The sequence below is a fragment of the Phacochoerus africanus genome, chromosome 11, assembly GCF_016906955.1.
Source record: "Phacochoerus africanus isolate WHEZ1 chromosome 11, ROS_Pafr_v1, whole genome shotgun sequence".
Classification (NCBI taxonomy): Eukaryota; Metazoa; Chordata; class Mammalia; order Artiodactyla; family Suidae; genus Phacochoerus; species Phacochoerus africanus.
Window position 1 is genome coordinate 56,516,063 of NC_062554.1, and position 23,861 is coordinate 56,539,923.

Sequence of the window (23,861 nt, forward strand, 5' to 3'; positions counted from 1 at the left end):
CTCCTGGGGTGTGCTTTTAAATACCCCTCTCTATTTCAAATTATCTTATGAAAAACTTGTTCTGCCCCGGACATTTAGGTCTTTTCTTTCACCTACCTGGAGCTGATTTTTGTGACGGAAAAAACTTACTGAAAAGATTTTTTTTTCTTCTTCTTCTCAGCTCTGCAGTGCTCTAAATGCATGAGTCTGTTTCTAAATTCTCTACTAGTTCCATCTGCTAGCCTTTTTTTTTTGGCTCATCCACTGCATGCAAGAGTTCCCAGGCAAGGGACTAAACACTTGCCACAGCAGTGATAACACTAGATCTGTAGCTGCTAGGCCACCAGAGAACTCCCAGTTACTATAGCTTTATAATCAATCGCACTATTAGCTCAAGCAAACCCTTTCACTTTATTCATTTGCTTCCAGAACATCTTGATTATTCCTGGCCTTCTGTATTTTTCTATATATTTTAAAATCAACTTGTTGAATATAAGTGATAATAATCATTCCATCTTCATTCTACTAGTATGGAAACTACACAGTTTTTCCCCCAGTGATTTTGCTGGTTGCTTTGGAAATTAGACACATACTAACTTACCAAAGTCTAAACAAAATTCTTACTTTCTCCTGGATGACAGAAGGATCTTAGATCACTTTTCATGTCCCATACACTCCCATTCTGCATTTTATAAATCAGTGCCTGACATTTTACTTCTTTATTTTGATAAAGTCTCTACTTTTTCATATAAACAATGTTTGTTCAGATGTTTACCTTTCTTTGCTCTTCATTCTTTTGTGTATTTTAGATCTTCCATCTATGTTCACTTTACCTGAGGTTTATCTTAAGCATTTCTTTAGTAAAGATATTCTGCTGGCTTCTGTTTTTCTTTGAAAATTTTTTTTGTTTTAGGGCCGCACCTGCAGCGGAAGTTCCCAGGCCAGGGGTTGAATTGGAGCTGTAGCCACTGGCCTACAGCACAGCCACAGCCATGCCAGATCTAAGCCTCGTCTGCAACCTACACCACAGCTCCTGGCAATGCCAGATCCTTAACCCACTGAGCGAGGCCAAGGATTGAACCTGCTTCCTTATGGATACTAGTTAGATTCATTTCTGCTGAGCCATGACTGGAACTCTGAGAAATGTCTTTATTTCAGCTTTATTCTTGAAAGATATTTTCACTTTGTGCAGACATTCAGATTGATAGCCATTTTCTTTACCACATTGAGGACATCATTCCATTGCTTTCTAATGTTATTAAAAGGTCATATTTTGGAGTTCCTGTCGTGGTGCAGTAGAAACAAATCCGACTAGGAACGACGAAGTACGGATTCAATCCCTGGCCTCGCTCAGTGGGTTAAGGATCTGGTGTTGCTGTGAGCTGTGGTGTAGGCCAGTGGCTGCAGCTCTGATTCGACCCCTAGCCTGGAACCTCCACATGCCGCAGGTGCGGCCCCAAAAAGCCAAAAAAAAAAAAAAAAGTCATCTTTTTCTGAAGGTAAGCTGTCATTAAATTTTTTTTTGGAATTTTCTCTATAATGTGTCTAGGTTTGTGTTTCTTTTTATTATTAGTTTGGGATTTGCTGGAGTGTCATCTTTGATCTGTTGTCTTTTTGTCAATCCTGGAAAATTCTTGGCCATTTACTTTTCTCCTTTCAGGACTTCGATCGAACCTATGTTTGTACTGTCCATAATCTTCACCCTCTTCTACATCTGTAGTCTCCACCACAATCTCTGTAATGGTTAATTTATATGCCAGCTTACTGGACTAAGTGTTGCTCAGGTAGCAGGTAAAATAAATAAATAAAGAATATACTAAATGTGATTTCTTTCTTGTTTCTTGATGACTTACGGCAATCATCATGAACATCAGTTCTTACATTGTGTTCTAATAGACTGATAGAGGTGTTTTTTTTTTTTTTTGGTCTTTTTGCCTTTTCTAGGGCCGTTCTCGTGGCATGTGGAGGTTCCCAGGCTAAGGGTCTAATCGTAGCTGTAGCCGCTGGCCCACACCACAGCTTCAGCAATGCGGGATCCGAGCCACGTCTGCGACCTACACCACAGCTCACGGCAATGCCAGATCCTTAACCCACTGAGCAAGGCCAGGGATTGGACTTCGACCCCACGGTTCCTAGTCGGATTTGTTAACCACTGAACCACGACGGGAACTCCTGATAGAGGTTTTTGAAAGGAGACAAGACTTTATGAGTTTACACTCATCCCCAAGTGCACCTCTATTATTATCTTCCCCCTGCCCCACCTCCCAACCCCGGATCTGGTGTTGTCACTGCAGCAGGTTGTGACAGGGTCTGATCCCTGGCCTGGAAACTACCATATCAGGGGTATGGCTAATAAAGTAAAAAACAAACAAAAAACCCCCAGAAATAAAAAAAGAAAAAGTTGTTCACTTGTCAATATCTTCCCACTGTCCCTTTTTTCCTTAAAGGGAACTAAACAATAACATTTCAATTTGGCCTGGGATAAAACTGGTTAAATCCCAATATTTAGACTTGGTTACCATGGAGACACACACACACACACACACACACACACACACTTCTACTTTATAGTAGTCTGCAGTTGTTCAGAATTCTGGCAACATTAAAGCTTATAGGTAAAGATTTGAAAAAAAAAAAAAGAAAAGAAAAAAAAGCCTGAAGGTGTGATTAGGGCAGGCCAGGAAGACTGATCTGACATTTGACCATCAGGCAAGCTATAATACTTTTAGGAGGGGGTATGGTCATGATGAGGTGGAAATAAAACCCACCATGCTTTGGATTGATTCTATTATTATCTATCAAGAGTTTGCTTTAAAAGCTGGTCAAAAAGAACTAAAATGTACAAGATACATCTAGCAGATGGTCCCTCTTAAAACAAATCTATTTCTACATTCTAAAATATCTAAACCTTGGCCTCTAGATCCTTAATTTGATGGAGAGTATGCATGGAAAGTAAAACAAAGGGAACTCTCCTCTTGTCCATGGCAAATTAAATATACCAAAAGCTAAAAATAAAAACCACTCCAAACTAAATTAAGAGTTAAAACAGACTTTTAGAAATCTATCCATACTGCGGACATTAAAACCCACAGTGTTTTATCACCTATGCAACTATTAGCAAAAATAAATCTTGTAAACTTTTTTCCCTGACGCAATGGTTTCTGCTCAGGACAACACAATCATATTAATTGGAATTTTAATTGAACTGATTTAATAGCAAGAATGTTAATTTCCTGAGGTGACAGTGATGTTTCTTTTCCTTTCTCTTTTTTTTGTCTTTTTGCCATTTCTTGGGCTGTTCCCGTGGCATATGGAGGTTCCCAGCATATGAGGAGTCTAATCGGAGCTGCAGCCACCGGCCTACGCCAGAGCCACAGCAATGTGTGGATCCAAGCTGTGTCTGCAACCTACACCACAGCTCATGGCAATGCCGGATCCTTAACCCACTGAGCAAGGCCAGGGATTGAACCCGCAACCTAGTTCCTAGTCAGATTCGTTAACCACTGTGCCACGATGGGAACTCCGACAGTGATGTTTCTTAAATTATTAAAATGATATTTCCTTTCTAAACTGTAGGGATTCTGCTCTTGGTGGTAATGAGGGCTAAGAATTTTAAACAGAAGCTTCTGTCTTATGAAATCAGTAAAGCTGACTTAAACATTAAGGTCTACCTTATCAGGGGAGATAATGAAGATAATCCCTTCCACAATTAAGAGTGCTGGAGGGGAGTTCCTGTCTTGGCGCAGTGGTTAACGAATCCGACTAGGAACCATGAGGTTGCGGGTTCGGTCCCTGCCCTTGCTCAGTGGGTTAAAGATCCGGCATTGCCGTGAGCTGTGGTGTAGGTTGCAGACGTGGCTCGGATTCCGCGTTGCTGTGGCTCTGGCTCCGATTCGACCCGTAGCCTGGGAACCTCCATATGCCGAGGGAGCGGCCCAAGAAATAGCAAAAAGACCAAAAAAAAAAAAAACAAAAACAAAAAAAACTGCTGGAGGACAGTTTCTGTTCCATCAATCTGAGTCCTGTTTTCACTAACCACTGTACTTAAAGTACTTAAGACACAGAGCCCCTTCTGGTGGTGAAAAATAATTACAATGGTTGTCTACTACAGAGCTTTTACCACGTACCAGCTGCTGCTTTAAGCATAATATCTCATTTCATACTTGAGAAAGAGGAACTAGCCTGATACTGACACTTAGGTGTGACTGACCTCAAACACACAACTTTGTTTTTCTCTCTCTCCCTCCTTTCTTTCTTTTCCTTCCTTTCTTTTTCTTTCTTTCGCTTTTTAGGGCTGCACCTGCAGCATATGGTGTTCCCAGGCTAGAGGTCAAATCAGAGCTATAGCTGTCAGCTTACACCACAGCTCCTGGCAATGCTGGATCCTTAAACCACTGAGCAGGACCAGGGGTCAAACCCGCATTTTCATGGATATGGTCTGATCCGTTTCCACTGAGCCACGACAGGAACTCCCCACAATTTTTTAAAAACCACAAAAACAAGGTCATTGTGCAATCACAAAAATACCAAACCTCCCCTTTCTGGCTAATGGAAGTCCCTGCCGCCTTAGGCTCACTTTGGTCTGCATTCCTAGATATCTGTTGAGATCCTCAGTCATAGAGTTCGCTACACTTTATGACGTCACCAGTCACAAAGCAAACCTCATCTCCTTTAATCCTCCCTGAAATCATCTAACAAACCCATATCCTCTAGTAAGTCCTTTCTAACACCCTCTTCGTGAGAAGCCCTAAAGAGCCATACTGTAGGGATCTCCCATATTGCAAATGGGCACAGAACTCAACTTGTTTAAATACAAGTATGCTCCTGGTGGTTTCTGCTGTAACAGGGCGCTGAAAGAAATGAAGAACTCATGGAGATTCAGCTGAAGTTCTTACTGTCTTGCACTGGGAACCTGGATAACAGAGTACATATCTAAAATTCCTTCAGAAGTGGAACAAGCCCTTAGCTGGGAGGTAAGTAAGTTCATGTTGAATCGAGCTCATATATCTTACTGAAGCCTTTCAGTGTTGGGTTTATTTTGTATTCCTAGAACAAGGTCTTTTGAGAGAGGCTGAGTTCAGATCTCCGACTGGCAAAAACATTTCAAAACTTTACAAGGTATGACATACATGAACCTTGAAACTATTAGGTAAAGTGACAGAAGTCAGTCAGAAAAGACTACATACTGCATGATCCCACTTATATGAAATATCCAGCTACTAATATCCAGTTACAGTATATTAGTAGCTGCCTGGGACTAGGGGTGGGATTAGGAGGGAGTCATTGCAAAAGGGTATGGGGTTTCTTTTCTGGGGTGATAAAAATGTAAACTTATGATTGTGGGGATGATTAAACAATTGTGCATATATTAGAAACCACTATAGCATACACTATTATGTTTTACTTAAAAAAAAATTCATTTTATTTTTACTGCCACAACTGCAGCATATGGAAGTTCCCAGGCTAGGGGTGGAATTGGAGCTGTAAGCTGTAGCTATTGGCCTACTCCATAGCCACAGCAACGCTAGATCTGAGCCACATCTGAAACCTACACCACAGCAATGCTGGATCCTTAATCCACTGAGCGAGGCCAGGGATTGAACCTGGTCCTCATGGATACCGGTTAGATTCATTAACCCCTGAGCCACAACGGGAACTCCAGATTCTGTATTTTATATGCAAGCACCATTCCAAGCCAGGAAAACCCACTTTACAGTTGGGGAAATAGAGGAACAAAATCATTTAGATTTTTTTATCTCCCAGAAAAGGCAGGTGAGCACTACCTTCTGATTTCAGGCTGCAGCTCTAACCCTCAGCTGCCTGTAAATTTTTTTTTTTCTTTTTAGGGCTGGACTATGGCATATGAAAGATCCTGGGCTAGGGGTTGAACTGGAGCTGCAGCTGCAGGCCTACGCCACAGCCACAGCAATGCCAAATCTGAGCTGCATCTTTTTTTTTTTTTTTTGGCGCCATTTCTAGGGCTGCTCCTGCGGCATGTGGAGGTTCCCAGCCTAGGGGTCAAATTGGAGCTGTAGCTGCCGGCCTACAGCCAGAGCCACAGCAATGTGGAATCCGAGCCGCATCTGCAACCCACATCACAGCTCACGGCAAGGCCGGATCCTTAACCCACTGAGCAAGGCCAGGGATAGAACCCACAACCTCACGGTTCCTAGTCAGATTCGTTAACCACTGAGCCATGAAGGGAACTTCTGAGCTGCATCTTTGACCTATGCAGCAACACTGGATCCTTAACCCTCTGAGTGAGGGCAGGGATTGAACCTCACTACTCATGGACACTATGTTGGGTTCTTAACCCACTGAGCCACAATGGGAATGCCAATGATCACTTCTTTTTTAATGGCAGATATATATACAAAAAAACTGAATTTCCTTTTTAACATAGTAAACTGTGGATTACGTAGCACTACCTTATTTGTCTTTGGTGAATACAGATAACTGAATACTTAAAAACAAATAATAAAAGCCATATCATGAAGTCCTTCTCACTTAAAAATTTTTTTTTCCCTTAAACTATACCAGACATTGATGGTCATCTTTTTGAGAAACAAGACTCAATCTAAACTTAGCAATTTTTTTCTCTTTTAAATTTACTATAGTTATTTGGAATGTCAGATTTTACAGCTTTCTGCTGGGCAACTGGCAATAAATGGAACTTAGAAGAACAGGTAAAATCTTATTTGAGTTAATTTCATGAGCAATTATTTTAGAATTTCATTATAATAAGCATATTCAATAAGTATATTATAATCTCAGTCTCTAGAATAACAAACTACCTATTATATGTTATCTTTAATAAGTAAAATTGAGGGAATTCCCATAGTGGCTCAGTGGTAAACGAATCCGACTAGGAACCATGAGGTTGTGGGTTCGATCCCTGGCCTCGCTCAGTGGGTTAAGGATCCGGCGTTGCCGTGAGCTGTGGTGTAGGTTGCAGACGCAGCTTGGATCCCATGTTGCTGTGGCTCTGACGTGGGGCAGCAGCTACAGCTCCAATTAGACTCCCAGCCTGGGAACCTCCATACGCCATGGGAGCAGACCTAGAAAAGACCAAAAGAAAAAAAAAAAAGCAAAATTGAGTACTCTTATAAAAAGTATTCTTATGGAATATGGAAAAAAAAGTACTACATACATCTTCCTTTTCTTCCTTCTACATTTTTGAATGCCTAATAAACTCCAGAAACTTAACATTTTTTCTGTAATGCTTTATTTTAGTGTATAGATTGGGAGTTAAGATAGGTTACTCAAGAGTGATTAGCACGTTTGCTATGAAGGCAAGGAAGAAAAACTTCATTTGGATTATTTGATTATAAGATATTCAGATCAGGGTTCTTTGTATGTCTGCTTTATAATAGAATCCATATTTACAACAGTATTACTTTATTTATTTATTTATTTATTTTTGTCTTCTTGCCATTTCTTGGGCCGCTCCTGTGGCATATGGAGGTTCCCAGGCTAGGGGTCTAATCAGAGCTGTAGCCGCCGGCCTACACCACAGCCATAGCAACTCGGGATCCTTGGCCCACTGAGCAAGGCCAGGGATTGAACCAGCAACCTCATGGTTCCTAGTCGGATTTGTTAACCACTGCGCCACAACGGGAACTCTCCAACAGTATTATTTTAGAAAGAAATTATACTTACATAACTGAATGGCTTATTCTACTTATGTTCCTAACTTCTCTAATTACGTTATTAAGATAACAAAGACAAAATATGAACTGATTAGATTTACGAGAGTGGCAATAGAACTATTTCACATGTCTAGTTAGCAAGATATTCAATTAGGTTAATATTTGGTTTCTAAATTCTCATATAAATAACTAGTAATTACTTATTAATTCATCATTCGGAAGGTACCAATGTACTTAAGATTAAAGAATGTTAGTAATTTAACAAACACTTAGTCATATTGTCAAATAGTTAGGATCTCCTGCCATCAAATACATTACTGAATGTGTGGTCACTTGAATTCTTGACCCAAATTTAGGAATATTATCTTTAGCAGGTACTGTGGGTAGAACTGTGTCTCCCTGATGACATATTCAAGTTCTAACCCCTAGAACCTGTGAATATAAGCTTATCTGAAGTAAGGTCTTTGCAGATGTAATCAAGTTAGATGAGGCATACTGGAAGTAGGGTGGGCCAAAATCCCATGACTGGTATCCTTAGGAGGGAGATTTGGAGCTGAAGTCAGAGACAGAGGGAAGGGCCCATAAAGATTGAGGCAGAAATTGGAGAGATGCAGCTACAAGTTGAGGACCATCAAGTGGCATTAGTAACTAACTGCCAGAAGCCAGGAAGAAGCAAAAAAGGATCCTTCCCCACAGCCTTTAAAGGGAGTACGGCCCTGCCAACACCTTAATCTCACACCGTGGGCTTTCTAAACTGTGAGAGGATAAATTTCTATTGTTTTAAATCACCCAGTTTGTGGTAGGTTGTTATGGCAGCACAGGGAAACTCATAGAGTAGGTCAAAATCCAAGAAATAAACAAAGTTAATATGGCCCTCCTGATTTTCTAATCTTTCTAATCTTCGCTGGCTTTTCTTCTCTCCCTGGATATAGATACTTCTCAAGGATCAGTTCTTTGGTTTTTGCTCTTACATACAAATCTCCCTGTTGAGAGTCAATCATTACTGTTAAAAGCCCCAACCTGGTCCTCTTCAGTTTTATCTCACCCACCCTGCCTTTCAGCTGCTATGGGGCATGATGATGTGTGAACCCAAGCATGGTTCACACAGAACCAACCCACTAGTTTTTCACATTGCGGTTATTACATTTAACAGATTCCTATCCATTATATGATTAGCATTATGTTTTATACCATTTAAAAAGAAAAACGGTAAAGATTATTAATTATAAGACATCTGAATTCATATATAATACGAAAAACTGACTTAGAATCAATGAACATAAGACGTTATCACTATTTTCCTAGTCATCCAGGTACCCTGCCTCTTCCTATTCCCTCAATCCATATATTCAATATCAACGGGTGGTAATGATTCTTCCTTTACAAAGTCTCCCTCTCTTTTTTTAAGGGCTGCACCTGCGGCATATGGAAATTTCCAAACCAGGGGTCGAACTGGAGCTGCAGCTGCCAGCCTATGCCGTAGCCATAGCAATGAGGGACCGGGGCTGAGTCTGCACCTATGCCACAGCTCACTGCAACGCTGGATTCCTAACCCACTGATCGAGGCCAGGGATCGAACTCACGTCCTCATGGATGCTAGTTGGGTTCTTAACCCGCTCAGCCATGACGGGAACTACTACAAAGTCTCTTAATATCTGTTTTCTTTAGTTTTACTCTAACCATCTTGATTCATATAAAGATTACTATAACTGGTATTACTATTACTATAACTATCTCTCCTTAGTCAACTTCCTTGCATACCAATATCAAATTTATTTTCCTAAAATATCTGTAAATGTTTTACTTTTTAGTCCCTTTAAGGCAGACTCCTTATTACCAGTAGGATAAAATTCAAGCTTACCTGGCCTAGCTGTGGTAGACATTGCTAGTTGCATATAATAATAGCCAATCTCCTCTAACTTTGTTTGAGGCAGTTACATACCCAACTAATATGTGTATCCCCAGATTCCCTTGTAGCTAGGAAAGACCAAGCGACATAATTTGGCAGAAGTTTTGGGGGGACTTCTGGCAACATTTGTCTTTCCTGATACAAGCACTACCCCTTTTTAGAATATAAGGCTAAGAATGAAGCAAAAATCTAGTCACCCATAAAGTATATGGGTGACAAACTGAGGGCGGTGGATTATAAAAATATAAGGAGCCTAGGTCACTGCTTATATTGTAAAGCCACTGTACCAGTCCTGGACTTCCAACTTATAAACACTTTATGCAATAAAAATAAAGATGCTGTTTGGTTTAAGCCACTTTAAAGTTACCATACATGTTCTTCCATACCTCTGTGCTTTTATACATTTTCAAAGAAATGTCATTCCCTCAACTGAGCAAACTCCTAATTATTAAGATCCAGCACAAATATACAGTGTTAACTTGCTTTTTCCTTTGTGAACCTGTGACACTTTGTTCATACCTCTAGCTTAGTGCTGTTGATTTATTCATCTGCTTCCTCAATTAGACTATTAACTGCTCAGATGCAGGCAGTATATGTCTTTTTCATCATATATCCCTAAGTTTGGCACACAGTAAGTTTTCAATATATATATGTATATATATATATTTTTTTTCGGTTGTACCCACAGCATGCAGAAGTTCCTGGGCCAGGGACTGAATCCATCCCACAGCAGTGACACTGCTGGATCCTTAACTTGCTGAGCCACCAAGGAACTCTTCAATAAACATTTTAATAAAGAATAAAACACTAACTGGATTTTTTTTTTTTTTGGCCATGCTCATGGCATGTGCAAGTTCCCAGATCAGGAACTGGATCCGAGCCACTGCAATGACAATGCCTGACCCTTAACCAAATTTTGCCACAGTGGGAACTCTCTAACTGGATTTTTTTAAACTGGTATTTTTTTTTTTTTGTTATTGAAAGTAAGTCACAATTCATATACATAAGAATTGTGCTATCATATAAGTTCCACCAGATATTGTTAAAATATCATCTTTCTTTCCCAATGTCTAATTTGTCAAAAAAAAAATTTGTAGCACTAAACAAACAAAAAAACTGTAGTACTAACAGCATCTACAAAAATCCAGTTACTGTGTTTTATTCTTCTTATATTTCCTACAGGATACAGCACAAAACTTTTATCAAATAAGCACTTAAAAATGCTTGATTTGACTTGTTAGCATCATGGAAAACACATAAGACACTATACCTATAGAGGAAGACTGTGGACTAATCAGAAGGTCCTCTTGAACTTGTTCACTTCCTGGCACTGTTTGCTGATCACTCAGTGAGCTCTGAGATGCACTGACAGGCTGGGATACTTCCTCATGGACCTCCTCATCACTCAACCTTTCAACTTTGACCCGGACATCTTCCTCGGTACCCAGAGGCAAGGCAGTTTTTGTGCTCTCACAAGTCACATAATCGGGCATTCTTCTACCTGTCTCAGATGGCCCAGGTAATTCTAAAGTCCGGGTACCTTCTGCTTGCTTAACCTTATCAGGCTGAATCCTTCGATCAATTCCAAAAGGAAAAGTCCAGGGAAAAGCTAGAGAAGAGTCAACTGGCTGATTTCTATTTTCTGAGTAAGAAGCTGAAGAATTCAAAACCTGGGGAGAACTTGTTTGTGTGCTACACTTTACAGGACTTTCAGGAGACATAACAATGTAGCTTTTGCGCTTTCTCCGGGATTCTCGACAGACAGGAATGGTTCTTTCTACCACACTGCACTCTGAAGACACTGGAGAAATGCTTCCATCTCGAGACGTAAAATTGCAGTTAGAGTTATTTTCTTGTCCAGCATCTAGACTCTTTTCTGGTTGGCTGTTGGGTGTATTCCATAAAATGCTTGATTTCATGAATTCCGAGCAGGTACTAGCAACACTGAACATTTGCATATAGCTGGCTGCAGCTAGAACATCAATGATATTTTCTGTGTTAATTGACAGAGTGGCTGTATAAGCATATTCTAAGAGGGGTATAAAGCCAGTCACTGTAACATGATGCAAATCCAACACATTCTTGTTCTCATCCTCTGCTTGGCCTACAAGTTTGGTGCGAAAGAAATCACTGCAAGCTGCTAGTACCACCTTATGTGCCCGGAAGATTTTGTCCTGGACACGAATAGTGATATCACAAAAATGTCCATCATTTCGCAGCATGTTTAGCTTTCCAAGCATTTCCTGGCTGTGAGAAGAGGAGCTATGAGTAAATGTTTTCACACCCATCTTTTCCTTCCTCTTCTACAGATGCTGTCAAAGATGCAAATGAACCAGAAATGTCCTAAAAAAATACATAAAATAAACATTAATGGATGGTTTAAGTAGCTGAAACAAAAGGGGATATAGATCATTTTCATGAGGCCACTATGCTAATAAAAATGCTAAAAAATGGTAGTGAGAAAGAAAGTTCAAGGTAAGAAATATCTTAAAATACATTCCTTACATGTCCCCTAAACTGTCCAGTAAGGAGTCTGTGAGCTAATGTCTTAATGAGCTAGCTACATAGTTTTAAACAATAGTAGTTTGCAAATAATGACAATTACAGATGACTATGTGCCAGATACTGTTCTAAATGCTTCACATTTGATAATTTGATTGTCATAATGTCTCTATCAATAAGTGTATTACTATCCCTGTTTAATAGAAAAGGGTTAACTACCTTGCTGAAGTCAGAAAGTGATTTAGTAGCAGACCCAGAGTTTAAAACCATTCAGGCTGATATAGACCCTACACTTGCAGCCTCAATGCATTATCCTGCCTCTTTTAGGATAAAAAGTGAGTAAATACAGGTGGTCAAGAGTCTAAGTTTTAAAAAGTGATAGGCCTGCATCATTTCTCCAACAATTCCTCCAAGGTTGTTATAAGAACTAAATGAAACAATTTGACATTTTGTCAATGTTCAACAGATAAGAGCACTGCTACTTATATTACTAGCATAATAAACAACCTTTTTGGAAGTAAACTTACAAAACAATGTTTAGTAATCAGCCAAATGACTGGATTTCCCCTTTAAAAAGACAGTTGGTTTACCTTTACCAGATTATATATATTAAAAATGTAGGGAGTTCCCGTCGTGGTGCAGTGGTTAACGAATCCCACCAGGAACCATGAGGTTGTGGGTTCGGTCCCTGCCCTTGCTCAGTGGGTTAACGATCTGTCGTTGCCGTGGCTCTGGCATAGGCCAGTAGGCACAGCTCCAATTTGACCCCTAGCCTGGGAACCTCCATATGCCAGGGGAGTGGCCCAAAGAAATGGCAAAAAAGACCAAAAAAAAAAAAGTAAAAACAAATCTGTCATTATTAAATACTTTTAATTTAACAAATCAAATAATATTTTAGTTTTTAACAGTACTTTCCCCCAAAATCTTTTCAGACCCTCTGTGTGAGGTCAGGGAGGCTTGTATTAGCCCTTTGATAAAGATAAGAGAACTAATACTCAGAGAAGCTGAGGGACTAACAAATGACAATCTAAGCTAAGATCTGGGACTTCTCACTCTTAGATCACAGTACTTTTCCAAAACAAAAACATACAGCTATGCATATCAATTATTTCACCTACGATTAAAAAGTACTGAAATAAATGCAAAGCAAAGCAAACCTGGGAGAAGTACTTTCTGTGAAATTATTTTTGAATAAGGAAGATTTCAAATGCCTTAAGAATATAGCCAGGAGTTCCCGTCGTGGCGCAGTGGTTAACGAATCCGACTAGGAACCATGAGGTTGCGGGTTCGATCCCTGCCCTTGCTCAGTGGGCTAACGATCCGGCGTTGCCGTGAGCTGTGGTGTAGGTTGCAGACGCGGCTCAGATCCCGCGTTGCTGTGGCTCTGGTGTAGGCCGGGGGCTACAGCTCCGATTCGACCCGTAGCCTGGGAACCTCCATATGCCGCGGGAGTGGTCCAAGAAATAGCAAAAAGACAAAAAGACAAAAAAAAAAAGAATATAGCCAGTAGTTAAAAATGTTGTTAAAGATGACGAATATTTAATTGGCCTGGAAAAACATGTGTTTCTGAATATTAAATGAATGTACATTTCCGATGTAGAGTTAACATTCAATAGTGGCTATTACATATCTAGTAAAAAAAATGTGACAAAAAGAGTATACAGAATATATAGCACTCATCTTTGCGAAATAAATACATGTAAGTGTATATTTGTACACATACACATACTCAGCAGGAGAACATGTCTTAACTAGAGATTCACGAATTCCCAATGAGGGCCATGATCCTTCTGAAACTGTACACAGAAAAATGTCTGTGTGCACACATGACAGCTTCCACCATATTTAAGGGAATCACTAGTAGAACATGAGTTTTTCTTTTTTTTTTTTGGTCTTTTTGCCATTTCTTGGGCTACTCCTGCAGCATATGGAGGTTCCCAGGCTATGGGTCTGATTGGAGCTGCAGCCGCCGGCCTACACCAGAGCCACAGCAACGCCGGATCTGAGCCAAGTCTGCAACCTACATCACAGCTCTCGGAAGTGCCGGATCCTTAACCCACTGAGCAAGGACAGGGATGGAACCCGAACCCGCAACCTCATGGTTCCTAGTCAGATTCGTTAACCACTGAGCCACAACGGGAACTCCAGAACATGAGTTGTTTACTCCCCTTCTTTTTGCACATTTTTTCTTTTAAAAAGCAGCATATTGCTTCAAAACCTTGGGATTTCAGTTCCTCTTGGTTCAAATTGCAAAGTCATACAGAGTAGGCTTACCTTTTCCTTCCACTTGAAAAAGCTTTCAAAAACCAAAGATGGCAGTCACAGTCCACTCTTCCCTATGGGTTTCTCATTTCTTTAAGCTAAACATCCCTTACCCCCAAGTGATCCTTCAAATTTTACTGAAATCCTTGTTACCCAGAGTACTCTGAACAATCTCCACTTCCCATATTTAAGACTGGTTCCTAGAATTATACACAATATGACAGCTATGGTAGGATTATAACTTGAGCCTAATAACTTCACTATTTCTACCTCCCTTTTCTACACAAATATTAGTAAGACAAAACTAGGTATTCTGACAGCAATTCATACTACTGACTTTGTTTACAGTATTGAAAACTTAATTCAATAATTGACTTAGATTGAGGAACTTTATTATGAAAAGAAAGGAACACAAGTACAAATAAAACAGGTCCTTGAATTCAATAAGCTTACAGTCTTTATGCAGACGACACATGTGCCTAATTAAGAGTACACAGTGCTATGTGAAAGCCGAGAATGAAAAATTTAACTCTGTGCAAGACAGAGGGCATCATGGAGGACAGGGCCCAATGAAAGTAGAACTTTGCTGGATGATAAAGTAGGTGGGAGTTCCAGGCTCTCGTGGGACCTCACATGATCTCAGCAAGTGCTCACCATTCTGATCTGCCCCCTGCATGGTATGTGTAATGCACTGGCTAACTGCTGTGAATGGGCACGATAAGTTATTCTAAATGTGCGCATGCAGAGGTTCCAACATTAATCCATTACATGAACATCCTTTTTTGTTGTTGTTGTTGCTGTTGCTATTTCTTGGACCGCTCCCGCGGCATATGGAGGTTCCCAGGCTACGGGTCCAATCGGAGCTGTAGCCGCCAGCCTATGCCAGAGCCACAGCAACGCGGGATCCGAGCCGCGTCTGCAACCTACACCACAGCTCACGGCAACGCCGGATCGTTAACCCACTGAGCAAGGGCAGGGACTGAACCCGCAACCTCATGGTTCCTAGTCGGATTCGTTAACCACTGCGCCACGACGGGAACTCCTGAACATCCCTTTTGAATGTTCTTTGGAGGTAAATGAGTATGTGAAGGAGAAGACATCCTAAAGCTTTCCAGCTGAATAAATATAAAAAATTCACTGAATATTCTGAGAAGACAAAATAATCAGATTCTCCTCCATATGATAACATGATAGAAAGGATAAACAAGATAAAGCCTTATACTCAGACAGCCAGGTAAGGCCACTGAAAATAACTGCCTTGACCATATCAGAGATAATTTTTCAAATATAAACCTGCTCCATATACTTTCCTAAAGACCAGTAATCATAAGAGACTAGGCAGCTAGGACTGGTCTAACTAAATTACCACTTAACATATTTGCTGATTTTTCTCTCAGAAGTGAGATGAAAAGGGGGGAAAAAAGGGGGAATATTTGTGGGAATTCCTGGGTGGCTCCATCAGTTAAGGATCTGGCATTGTCACTGCTGTGGCATGGGTTGCTACTGTGGTGCACGTTTGATTCCTGGCCCGATAACTTCTGCGAGGCTCAGGCTCATGAAAAAAAAAAAGGCTTTATTTATATAGTTTTTTGTTCATTTGCCCTACCCAGTAAACTGGCTTCTTCTTTTAAAAGCCCAATCATGGAGTTCCCGTCGTGGTGCAGTGGTTAACGAATCTGACTAGGAACCATGAGGTTGCGGGTTCGGTCCCTGCCCTTGCTCAGTGGGTTAAAGATCCGGCATTGCCGTGAGCTGTGGTGTAGGTTGCAGACGCGGCTTGGATCCCGCGTTGCTGTGGCTCTGGCGTAGGCCGGTGGCTACAGCTCCGATTCAACCCCTAGCCTGGGAACCTCCATATGCCGAGGGAGCGGCCCAAGAAATAGCAACAACAACAACAACAACTAGACAAAAAAAAAAAAAAAAAAAAAAAAAAAAAACTAATGTAGAATTTGTGCAGCACTCACAAGTAATAAAAATGTATTTTGTAACAGTTTGCAATTTGAGCTAGTAAGTCAAAAAATTTCCTTCCCATCTCTTTAATTCCGAATCACTTAAGTAGTATATACACATTTATGAAAGTGGGAGTTGCTAAATAACATATACTTTAGGAGAAAAAGTTCTGATTTGGAGAAAAAGTTCTGATTTTGTTTTGCAGTTGAGTTGAAAAATCTTTGTCATAACACAATGGTTTAAGTTAGACAAATCTTAGGTTCTGAATTCTGACTCTTCCATTTACCATTCACTCATTCAAACTTAAATTACTTCATCTCTCTATGCTTCAGTTTTCTCATATGTTAACAGGAATGGAAATTACACTTTCAATAGCCAAAATGAATGAATTAGCACAATTCCCGGCATAAAGTAAACATTCAATAAATGTTAGCTACTATTATTACCCTGGAAAAAGTGTGAATAAAATGAAATGGAGATCAAATTTCAAAATGTCTTTTTTATGACACAGAGCACATTTTGAATATGTCTATTTTGATTTAAAGATTAGCTGATAAAAATTATCAGAGGATATGAGATTAAAACAGAATAGCTCAGCATATATAGTTAGGTGGCTGCCTCAGATGATTAAAGTAATGAGAGACTGATAATCCTGAAACTAATTTGTGTGGATGCGAAAGGTGATATTTAATAAAAATTTTAAATATCTAGCCACATCTCAAAACTGGACACTAACTTTCCAAATAACACTGACAAGATTTTTAATTATGCTAAAATTGAACTGAGATAATTGCGTTGCCAACCTATACTAGGACCTTTAGATACGTTATCTCATACAAGGTAAGCTGATAATAACCTGACTTTACAGAGGAAATTGAGATTTGGAACACTGCTTTGTTCTAGGCCGCTTCTGTTTATGCCAAAGCTAAGGACCTAGGACCTTATGCAATAGGCACTGGTAGTCCCTGGGGAGTAGGGTATTTATAGCTACATGTGGTGGCAATATAGAGTGGCTGTTATAGCAGTGCAAGTGTAGGATAAGATAAAATTGAATTAAGTCAGTGGCAGTGAGGACAAAGCATAAATCTGAAAAATTTAGGAGGTAAAACCACCTGGGCATGATTTTGCGTTGAGGATGGGGGGGGGGGGGGTAGCTAGGAGAGAACAATGTAACCCTAGCTTTCTGACATGGATGGCTGAGTGGACAGTATTTTCATCAAACAAGATAATGAAAGATGAAGAGCTGAATTGAGTAGGGGTTAGTGATGAACGAAAATAAGTATTTTGGTTTTAGGCACACTGGATTTGAAATACTTCTGAGAGGAATATCCTAGAGTAAATTTATATAAAGTTGCCCATTTTGGTCCGGAGTCCATGGACGAGGTTAGGTATTGGGTTTTAAGTCACGGATAAATCTAAAGAATGCGTCAGGAGCATGGGCAGAAAGGCAAGGTGTGAGAAGATTGGAATGGGTGAACAGCAAAAGGATTCAGTGAAAATACAGTGTCTAAATTATATTTTGAACCTGTCCAATTTTCAACATAGTACACACAAAATAGGCAGTAAAATACATGAATGGATAAATATATGTCCTGAAATTTCTATCTGGTCTGGTTATATAAAGGGCCTATATCCATTATCAGTAGTTAAAGGTGAAGATAAAGTTACAATCTGAATTTGAGTTTGAATTAAAAGCATCAATATGAACTCCTAACGTAGTTACTCTTTGGCAATAAATATCCCCAGCACCCAGACTAGCTTCCAGTTCCATTTCCCACTAAAAGAAATCATGGCTCCCTATATCGCCTTCCAGCTATATGCAAAAAAGCTATCAAAGATCATTAGGGATATGCCAAAATGCAAGTCACTTTGAGGAGGTTCCCAATGGCAAAAAAAAACTGAATAAACTGAACCAGTGAAATACGTTTAAATTCATGAATTCATATGACACCAGAAACAAAAATAAAGCCAATCCATCACCATGCTAATGAACCAAAAAGATTTTTTTTGTGTCTTTTTAGAGCCGCACCCACAGCATGGAGGTTCCCAGGCTAGGGGTCTAATCAGAGCTATAGCCACTGGCCTACGCCCCAGCCACAGCAACATCAGATCCAAGCCGTATCTGCGACCTACACCACAGCTCACGGCAATGCCAGATCCTCAACCCACTGAGCGAGGCCAGTGATAGAACCTGAAACCTCATGGTTCCTAGTTGGATTTGTTTCCACTGTGCCACAACGAGAACTCCCAAGAAGTTATTTTGAAAACTGGTTTTTAAAAAGAGGAAAGGCAGTTTCTGCAGTGGTTAGGTAGGTTAAGAACCCAACTAGTATCCATGAGGATGCAGGTTTAATCTCTGGCCTTGCTCAGTGGGTTAAGGATCCAGCATTGTTGTGAGCTGTGGTGTAGGCCTGCAGCTGCAGCTCCGATTAGACCCTAGCCTGAGAACTTCCCTGTGCTGCAGGTGTGGCTGAAAAATAAATAAATAAAAATTTAAAAAGAGGAAAGAATAAAGTGTTTACCTTGCCTTTCCAATACAAATGGTATTTCTAAGTAATCAAATAGAACATGAAAGGTTTCTCTTTAGAGAACTATCCCAGCTAATAATTGAAGAAGGAACATTAGAATTAGAACACCTGTAGTGCACATGATCCCACCTCCCCATAAAGAGGCATTAATCATTATGGTTTATAACTTCACAAGAAGAGCAATAAGACACAGCCAAAAAGACTGAACAAAAATCTGACCAAGTCTGTAGATCCAACTACCAATTCACAGTAATTACAGAGGTAACAGGAATATGTTAAGCTACACCACAGCAATACAAGCAGCATTTAGACTGTGAGAAATTACAGGACAAAAGAGTTGAAAGGGAAAAAACCAGCAAGGCAGAAAAGAGATTAAGGGGGAACTAAAATGGGGAATTTAAAAGATTAAAAGAAACTTCAAAGATTTTATAAACCAGTCAAACTATGGATCTTAAAAGAATAAACTTACAGGGTAATTGGAAATTAGTTTTCATTGACTGCTGGGAAATGTCAAGAAATTATTAATTTTAAAATGCAATAACACTGCCATATATTTTATAACAGAGCTACAATTCACATCCCATACAATTCATTCCTTTAAAGCATACAATTCAAAGTTTCTTGAGTATATTCACAGACATGTACAAAAATCACCAATTTTAGGACCTTTTCATACCTCAAAAAGAAGCCCTATAGATATATTAGCTATCACCACCATCTTCTCCCCTCCACCTCACCTTCCAACTCTCTGCTGGCCCTAAGCAATCACTAACCTGTTTCTATGAATTTTCGTATCCACAACTTTCATGTGTGGAGTTTCCCTTGTGGTTTGGCAGAAACAAATCTGACTAGTATCCAAGAGGATGCAGGTTCGATCCCTGGCCTCGCTCAGTAGGTTAAGGATCTGGCATTGCCAGGAGCTGTTGTGTAGGCCAGTGGCTACAGCTCCAATTCAACACCCTAGCCTGGGAACCTCCATACACCATGGGTGTGGCCCTAAAAAGACAAAACAAACAAAAAAACAAAACAACAAAAAAACCCTCTAAAAGACAACCAAAAAACACCTCTCATATGAATGGAATCATATAATTTGTGAACAGTGGTTGGCTTCATTCACTTACCATAATGTTTTCAAGGCACATCCAAACCAGCAAATATCAGAGTTTTATTTTTATGTCTAGATAATATTCCATTGTATAGATGTAGCACATTTTATCTATCTCTTCATCAGTTGATGGACATTTGGGTTGTTTACACATTTTAGCTATTATGAATAATGCTTCTATAACCATTCTTGTAAAAGTTTTTGTATGGACATGCTTATAGTTTTTCTAAATATGTCTCCAGGAGTGGAATAAGACTCCAATGGTAGCTCTTGGCTTATGCTGAACATCTTTTCATACGCTTACTGGCTATGTGCATATCCTTGGAGAAATAACTATTTGAAAGCTTTGTCTGTTAAAAAAATTTTATCTTTTTACAGCTGTACCTGAGGCATATGGAAGTTCCTAGGGTAGAACTGCAGCTGCAGCCTATGCCACAGCCATGGCAACAACAGATCTGAGCTCCATCTATGGCCTACACTGCAGCTTGCGGAATGCCAGATTCTTAACCCACTGTGCGAGGCACAGGGATGGAACCTGAATCTTCACTGACACTACATCCAGTTCTTAAACTGTTAAAACAGGAACTCCTTTGTCCATTTTTTAACTTGGTTGTCTTTTTTTTTTTTTTAATCTTTTTGCCTTTTTCTAGGGCTGCTCTGGGGGCATATAGAGGTTCCCAGGCTAGGGGTCTAACTGGAACTGTAGCCACTGGCCTATGCCAGAGCCATAGCAACGTGGGATCTGAGCCTCGCCTGCAACCTACACCACAGCTCACAGCAACCCTGGCTCCTTAACCCACTGAACAAAGCCAGGGATTGAACCGAAACCTCATGGTTCTTAGTTGGATTTGTTAACCGCTGAGCCACGACGGGAACTCTGCAACTGTATTCTTAATTTCATCTGTGATGGTTCACTGTTCATAGTATTCTTTTATAATCATTATTTCCTTCCTTCTGCTTGCTTTATGTTTAGTTTGCTCTTCTTTTTGCAGTGTTTTAAGGGGAAAGCTGATTATTTGAAATCTTCCTTTCTTAATATAGGTATATACAATTATAAATATCCAAACACTGTTATAGCTATGTAAATTTTGGTATGTGGTATCTTCATTTTCATTCACCTCAGAATGTTTTCTGATTTCCTATGTGACTCCTTCTTTGACCTGCAGGTTATTTAGGAATGTGTTTTATTTTCATTTATAAGTTTCCCAAAAATTTTCCTATTGATTTCTAATTTCATTCCATTAAGGTCTCAGAACATACTGAGTATGATTTCAACCTCTGAAGATTTACTGAAGTTTCTTTTATGGTCTAGTATATGATCTACAATGTTCCATGTACACTTCAGAATGTACATTCTATTGTTGGGTAGAGTGTTTTATAGTTGTCTACTAGGTCTAGTTGGCTTAGAGAATCTACTGCCTGTTGATATTCTGACTAGTCTATACAGTATTCAAAGTGGTGTACTGAAGTCTCTAACTATTAATGTTAAACTGCCTATCTCTTCCTTCACTTGTCCATTTTTGTTTCACATATTTTAGTATTCTGTTAATAACTGCACTTATCTTAGTAATTGTATCTTCCTGGTGAAGTGACCCTATTATTATAAAATGTCCTTAGTAACATTTTTTGTTAAAGTCTATTTTGTCTGCTATCAGTACAATCACTCTGGCTTTCTTGTGGTTACTATTTACATCTTTTTTCTATTCTTTTTCAATCAGGCTCTATCTTTGGATCTAAAATGTGTCTCTTATAGACAACATATTGCTAGATTAGGTTTTTTTAATTTATTTTTTGTAACCCAATTTGATAATCTTTGCCTTCTGATAGTTTAGTTACATTTATGTTATTATTGATATAGTTGGATTTATGCCATTCATTCCAATTGGCTTCTGTATGTCTCAGGTCTTTTTGTCCCTCTCTTCTTCCTATAGTGATTTCTTTTGCGATTACGTGAATATTTTCTACTGTAGCATTTAACCTTTTTTTTTTTTTTGGTCTTTTTGCTATTTCTTGGGCTGCTCCCGCGGCATATGGAGGTTCCCAGGCTAGGGGTCGAATCGGAGCCGTAGCCACCAGCCTACACCAGAGCCACAGCAACGCGGGATCCGAGCAGTGTCTGCAACCTACACCACAGCTCACGGCAACACCGGATCGTTAACCCACCAAGCAAGGGCAGGGACCGGACTCGCAACCTCATGGTTCCTAGTCGGATTTGTTAACCACTGCGCCACGACGGGAACTCTTTTCTTTTTTTTTATTTAAACTTTTTAAATGACACTTCTACTATTTTTTTGAGTTACATTCTCAGTGATTCCTTGAGTTTACCATATAAATCTAAGAATCAGCTTTTGATTTCTACTACCTTAATATCAGTGACACACAGAAACATTACCCCCTTTTACTAATATTATCAACATACACATTATATATACTGTTACACATTGTTATGATTACTACTTTACCATCTGTAGTCATTTGTGCAGTCCAATACAGTTTTGCTCCCTCTTGTTTTTGTGCTGTTACTGACAAATATATTACATTCATTGCATCTCTATGTTATAGGGGCCACCATTACATTATGTATTTTCTAACTTGCTTTTTAATGAGAAGAACAATATCCATTTCTACCATTTTCTATAATTTCCTATTTACCTATACTAGTGCTCTTTTGTGTATCTGAATTACCATCTAGGATCATTTGCTTTCAGACTTCAGAACTTCTTTCAGTATTTCTTATGAGGTAGTCTGCTAGCAAGAAATTCAGTTTTTGTTCATCTGGGAAAATAATTTGCTTTCATTTTAGAAATATAGGATTCTGGGTTGACAGTTTCTTTCTCTGAGTACACTGAATATGTTATCACACTGCATTCTGGCCTCCCCTGTCTGACAGGAAGTCAGCTGTTAATCTTACTTGGGAGGTTCCACTTTAAGTAACAAGTTATTTTTCTCTTGCTGCTTCCAAAATGTTCTCATTTGATTTTCAGCATTTTCACTATGATGGGTCTGTTTGTAGATTTCCTTGCATCTTACTTGGGAGTTCATAGGCTTCTGAATATGTAGGTTATTGTTCTTTAAGAAACTTAGGAAGTTGCCTATTATTTCTTCAAATATTTTTTCTTCTGTATCTTCTCCTTTCGCTAATTACATTATATATATGCTAGTGTACTAGATGGTGAACCACATTTCCTCTCTCTGTTCTTTGGTTTATACAATCTCTATTGTGCTATGCTCAAGTTTGCTAATCTTCTTCAGCCAAACCTACTGTTGAGACCCTTTAGTGAATTTTTTTTTTCCTGTTACAGTGGTTTTTCAACTACAGAATTTCCATCTGGTTCTTTTTAACAATTCCTAATTACTACCAATAGTCCCTATTTTATGTGAAATTGTCATTACGTCCTCTTTCTGGTTTTTATTGGGGGGTCACCTGGACCAGGGATCAGATCTGAATTGCAGCTGTGACCTATGCCGCAGCTGTGGCAATGCTGAATCCTTAAATCAAAACTGTGCCAGGACAGGAATCAAATCTGGGTCCCAGTGCTCCAGAGATGCCACCAATCCCATTGTGTCATAGTGGGAATTCCTCCTTTACTTATTTAATCATCCTTTCCTTTCCTAAAGGAAATATGAATATATTTAGAATGTTCTCGAAGTTTTTTTCTGTTAAATCTGACAACTGATATAACAGGCAGTTTTATGTTGCCTGCTTTTTTTTTTTCTCTAGTGCAAGGCTCATAATTTGTTTCTCTGCATGTTTCATAATATTTTGGTGGAAATCAAACGTATTTGATAACATATTACAGCAACTCCAGTTACCGTCCCACACTCCACTTTCCGTTATTTGTTGTATTTGCTTGTTTACTTTTTTAGTGACTAGCTGGATTACTTTAAACAAAGTCTATTCTGCCACCTCAATCCCCACAACATCCCTCTGATGCTGCTTCTCAGGGACGTGCATCTTTGGGTACATCCACAGTTAA

At 39.5% G+C, this 23,861-nt stretch overlaps 1 protein-coding gene across 7 annotated transcripts in view; it reads right to left on the reverse strand.

Moving 5' to 3' along the window:
- Positions 1-23,861, reverse strand: part of ZBTB44 (zinc finger and BTB domain containing 44) — a 72,259-nt gene that overhangs the window by 15,765 nt on the left and 32,633 nt on the right. For all 7 annotated transcript variants that reach the window (XM_047754286.1, XM_047754285.1, XM_047754288.1 and 4 more), the window contains exon 2: positions 10,808-11,880. In XM_047754286.1, coding sequence (XP_047610242.1) covers positions 10,808-11,825 — 1,018 coding nt within the window. In that variant the 5' untranslated portion in view covers positions 11,826-11,880. The remainder of the gene's footprint in view (positions 1-10,807; positions 11,881-23,861) is intronic.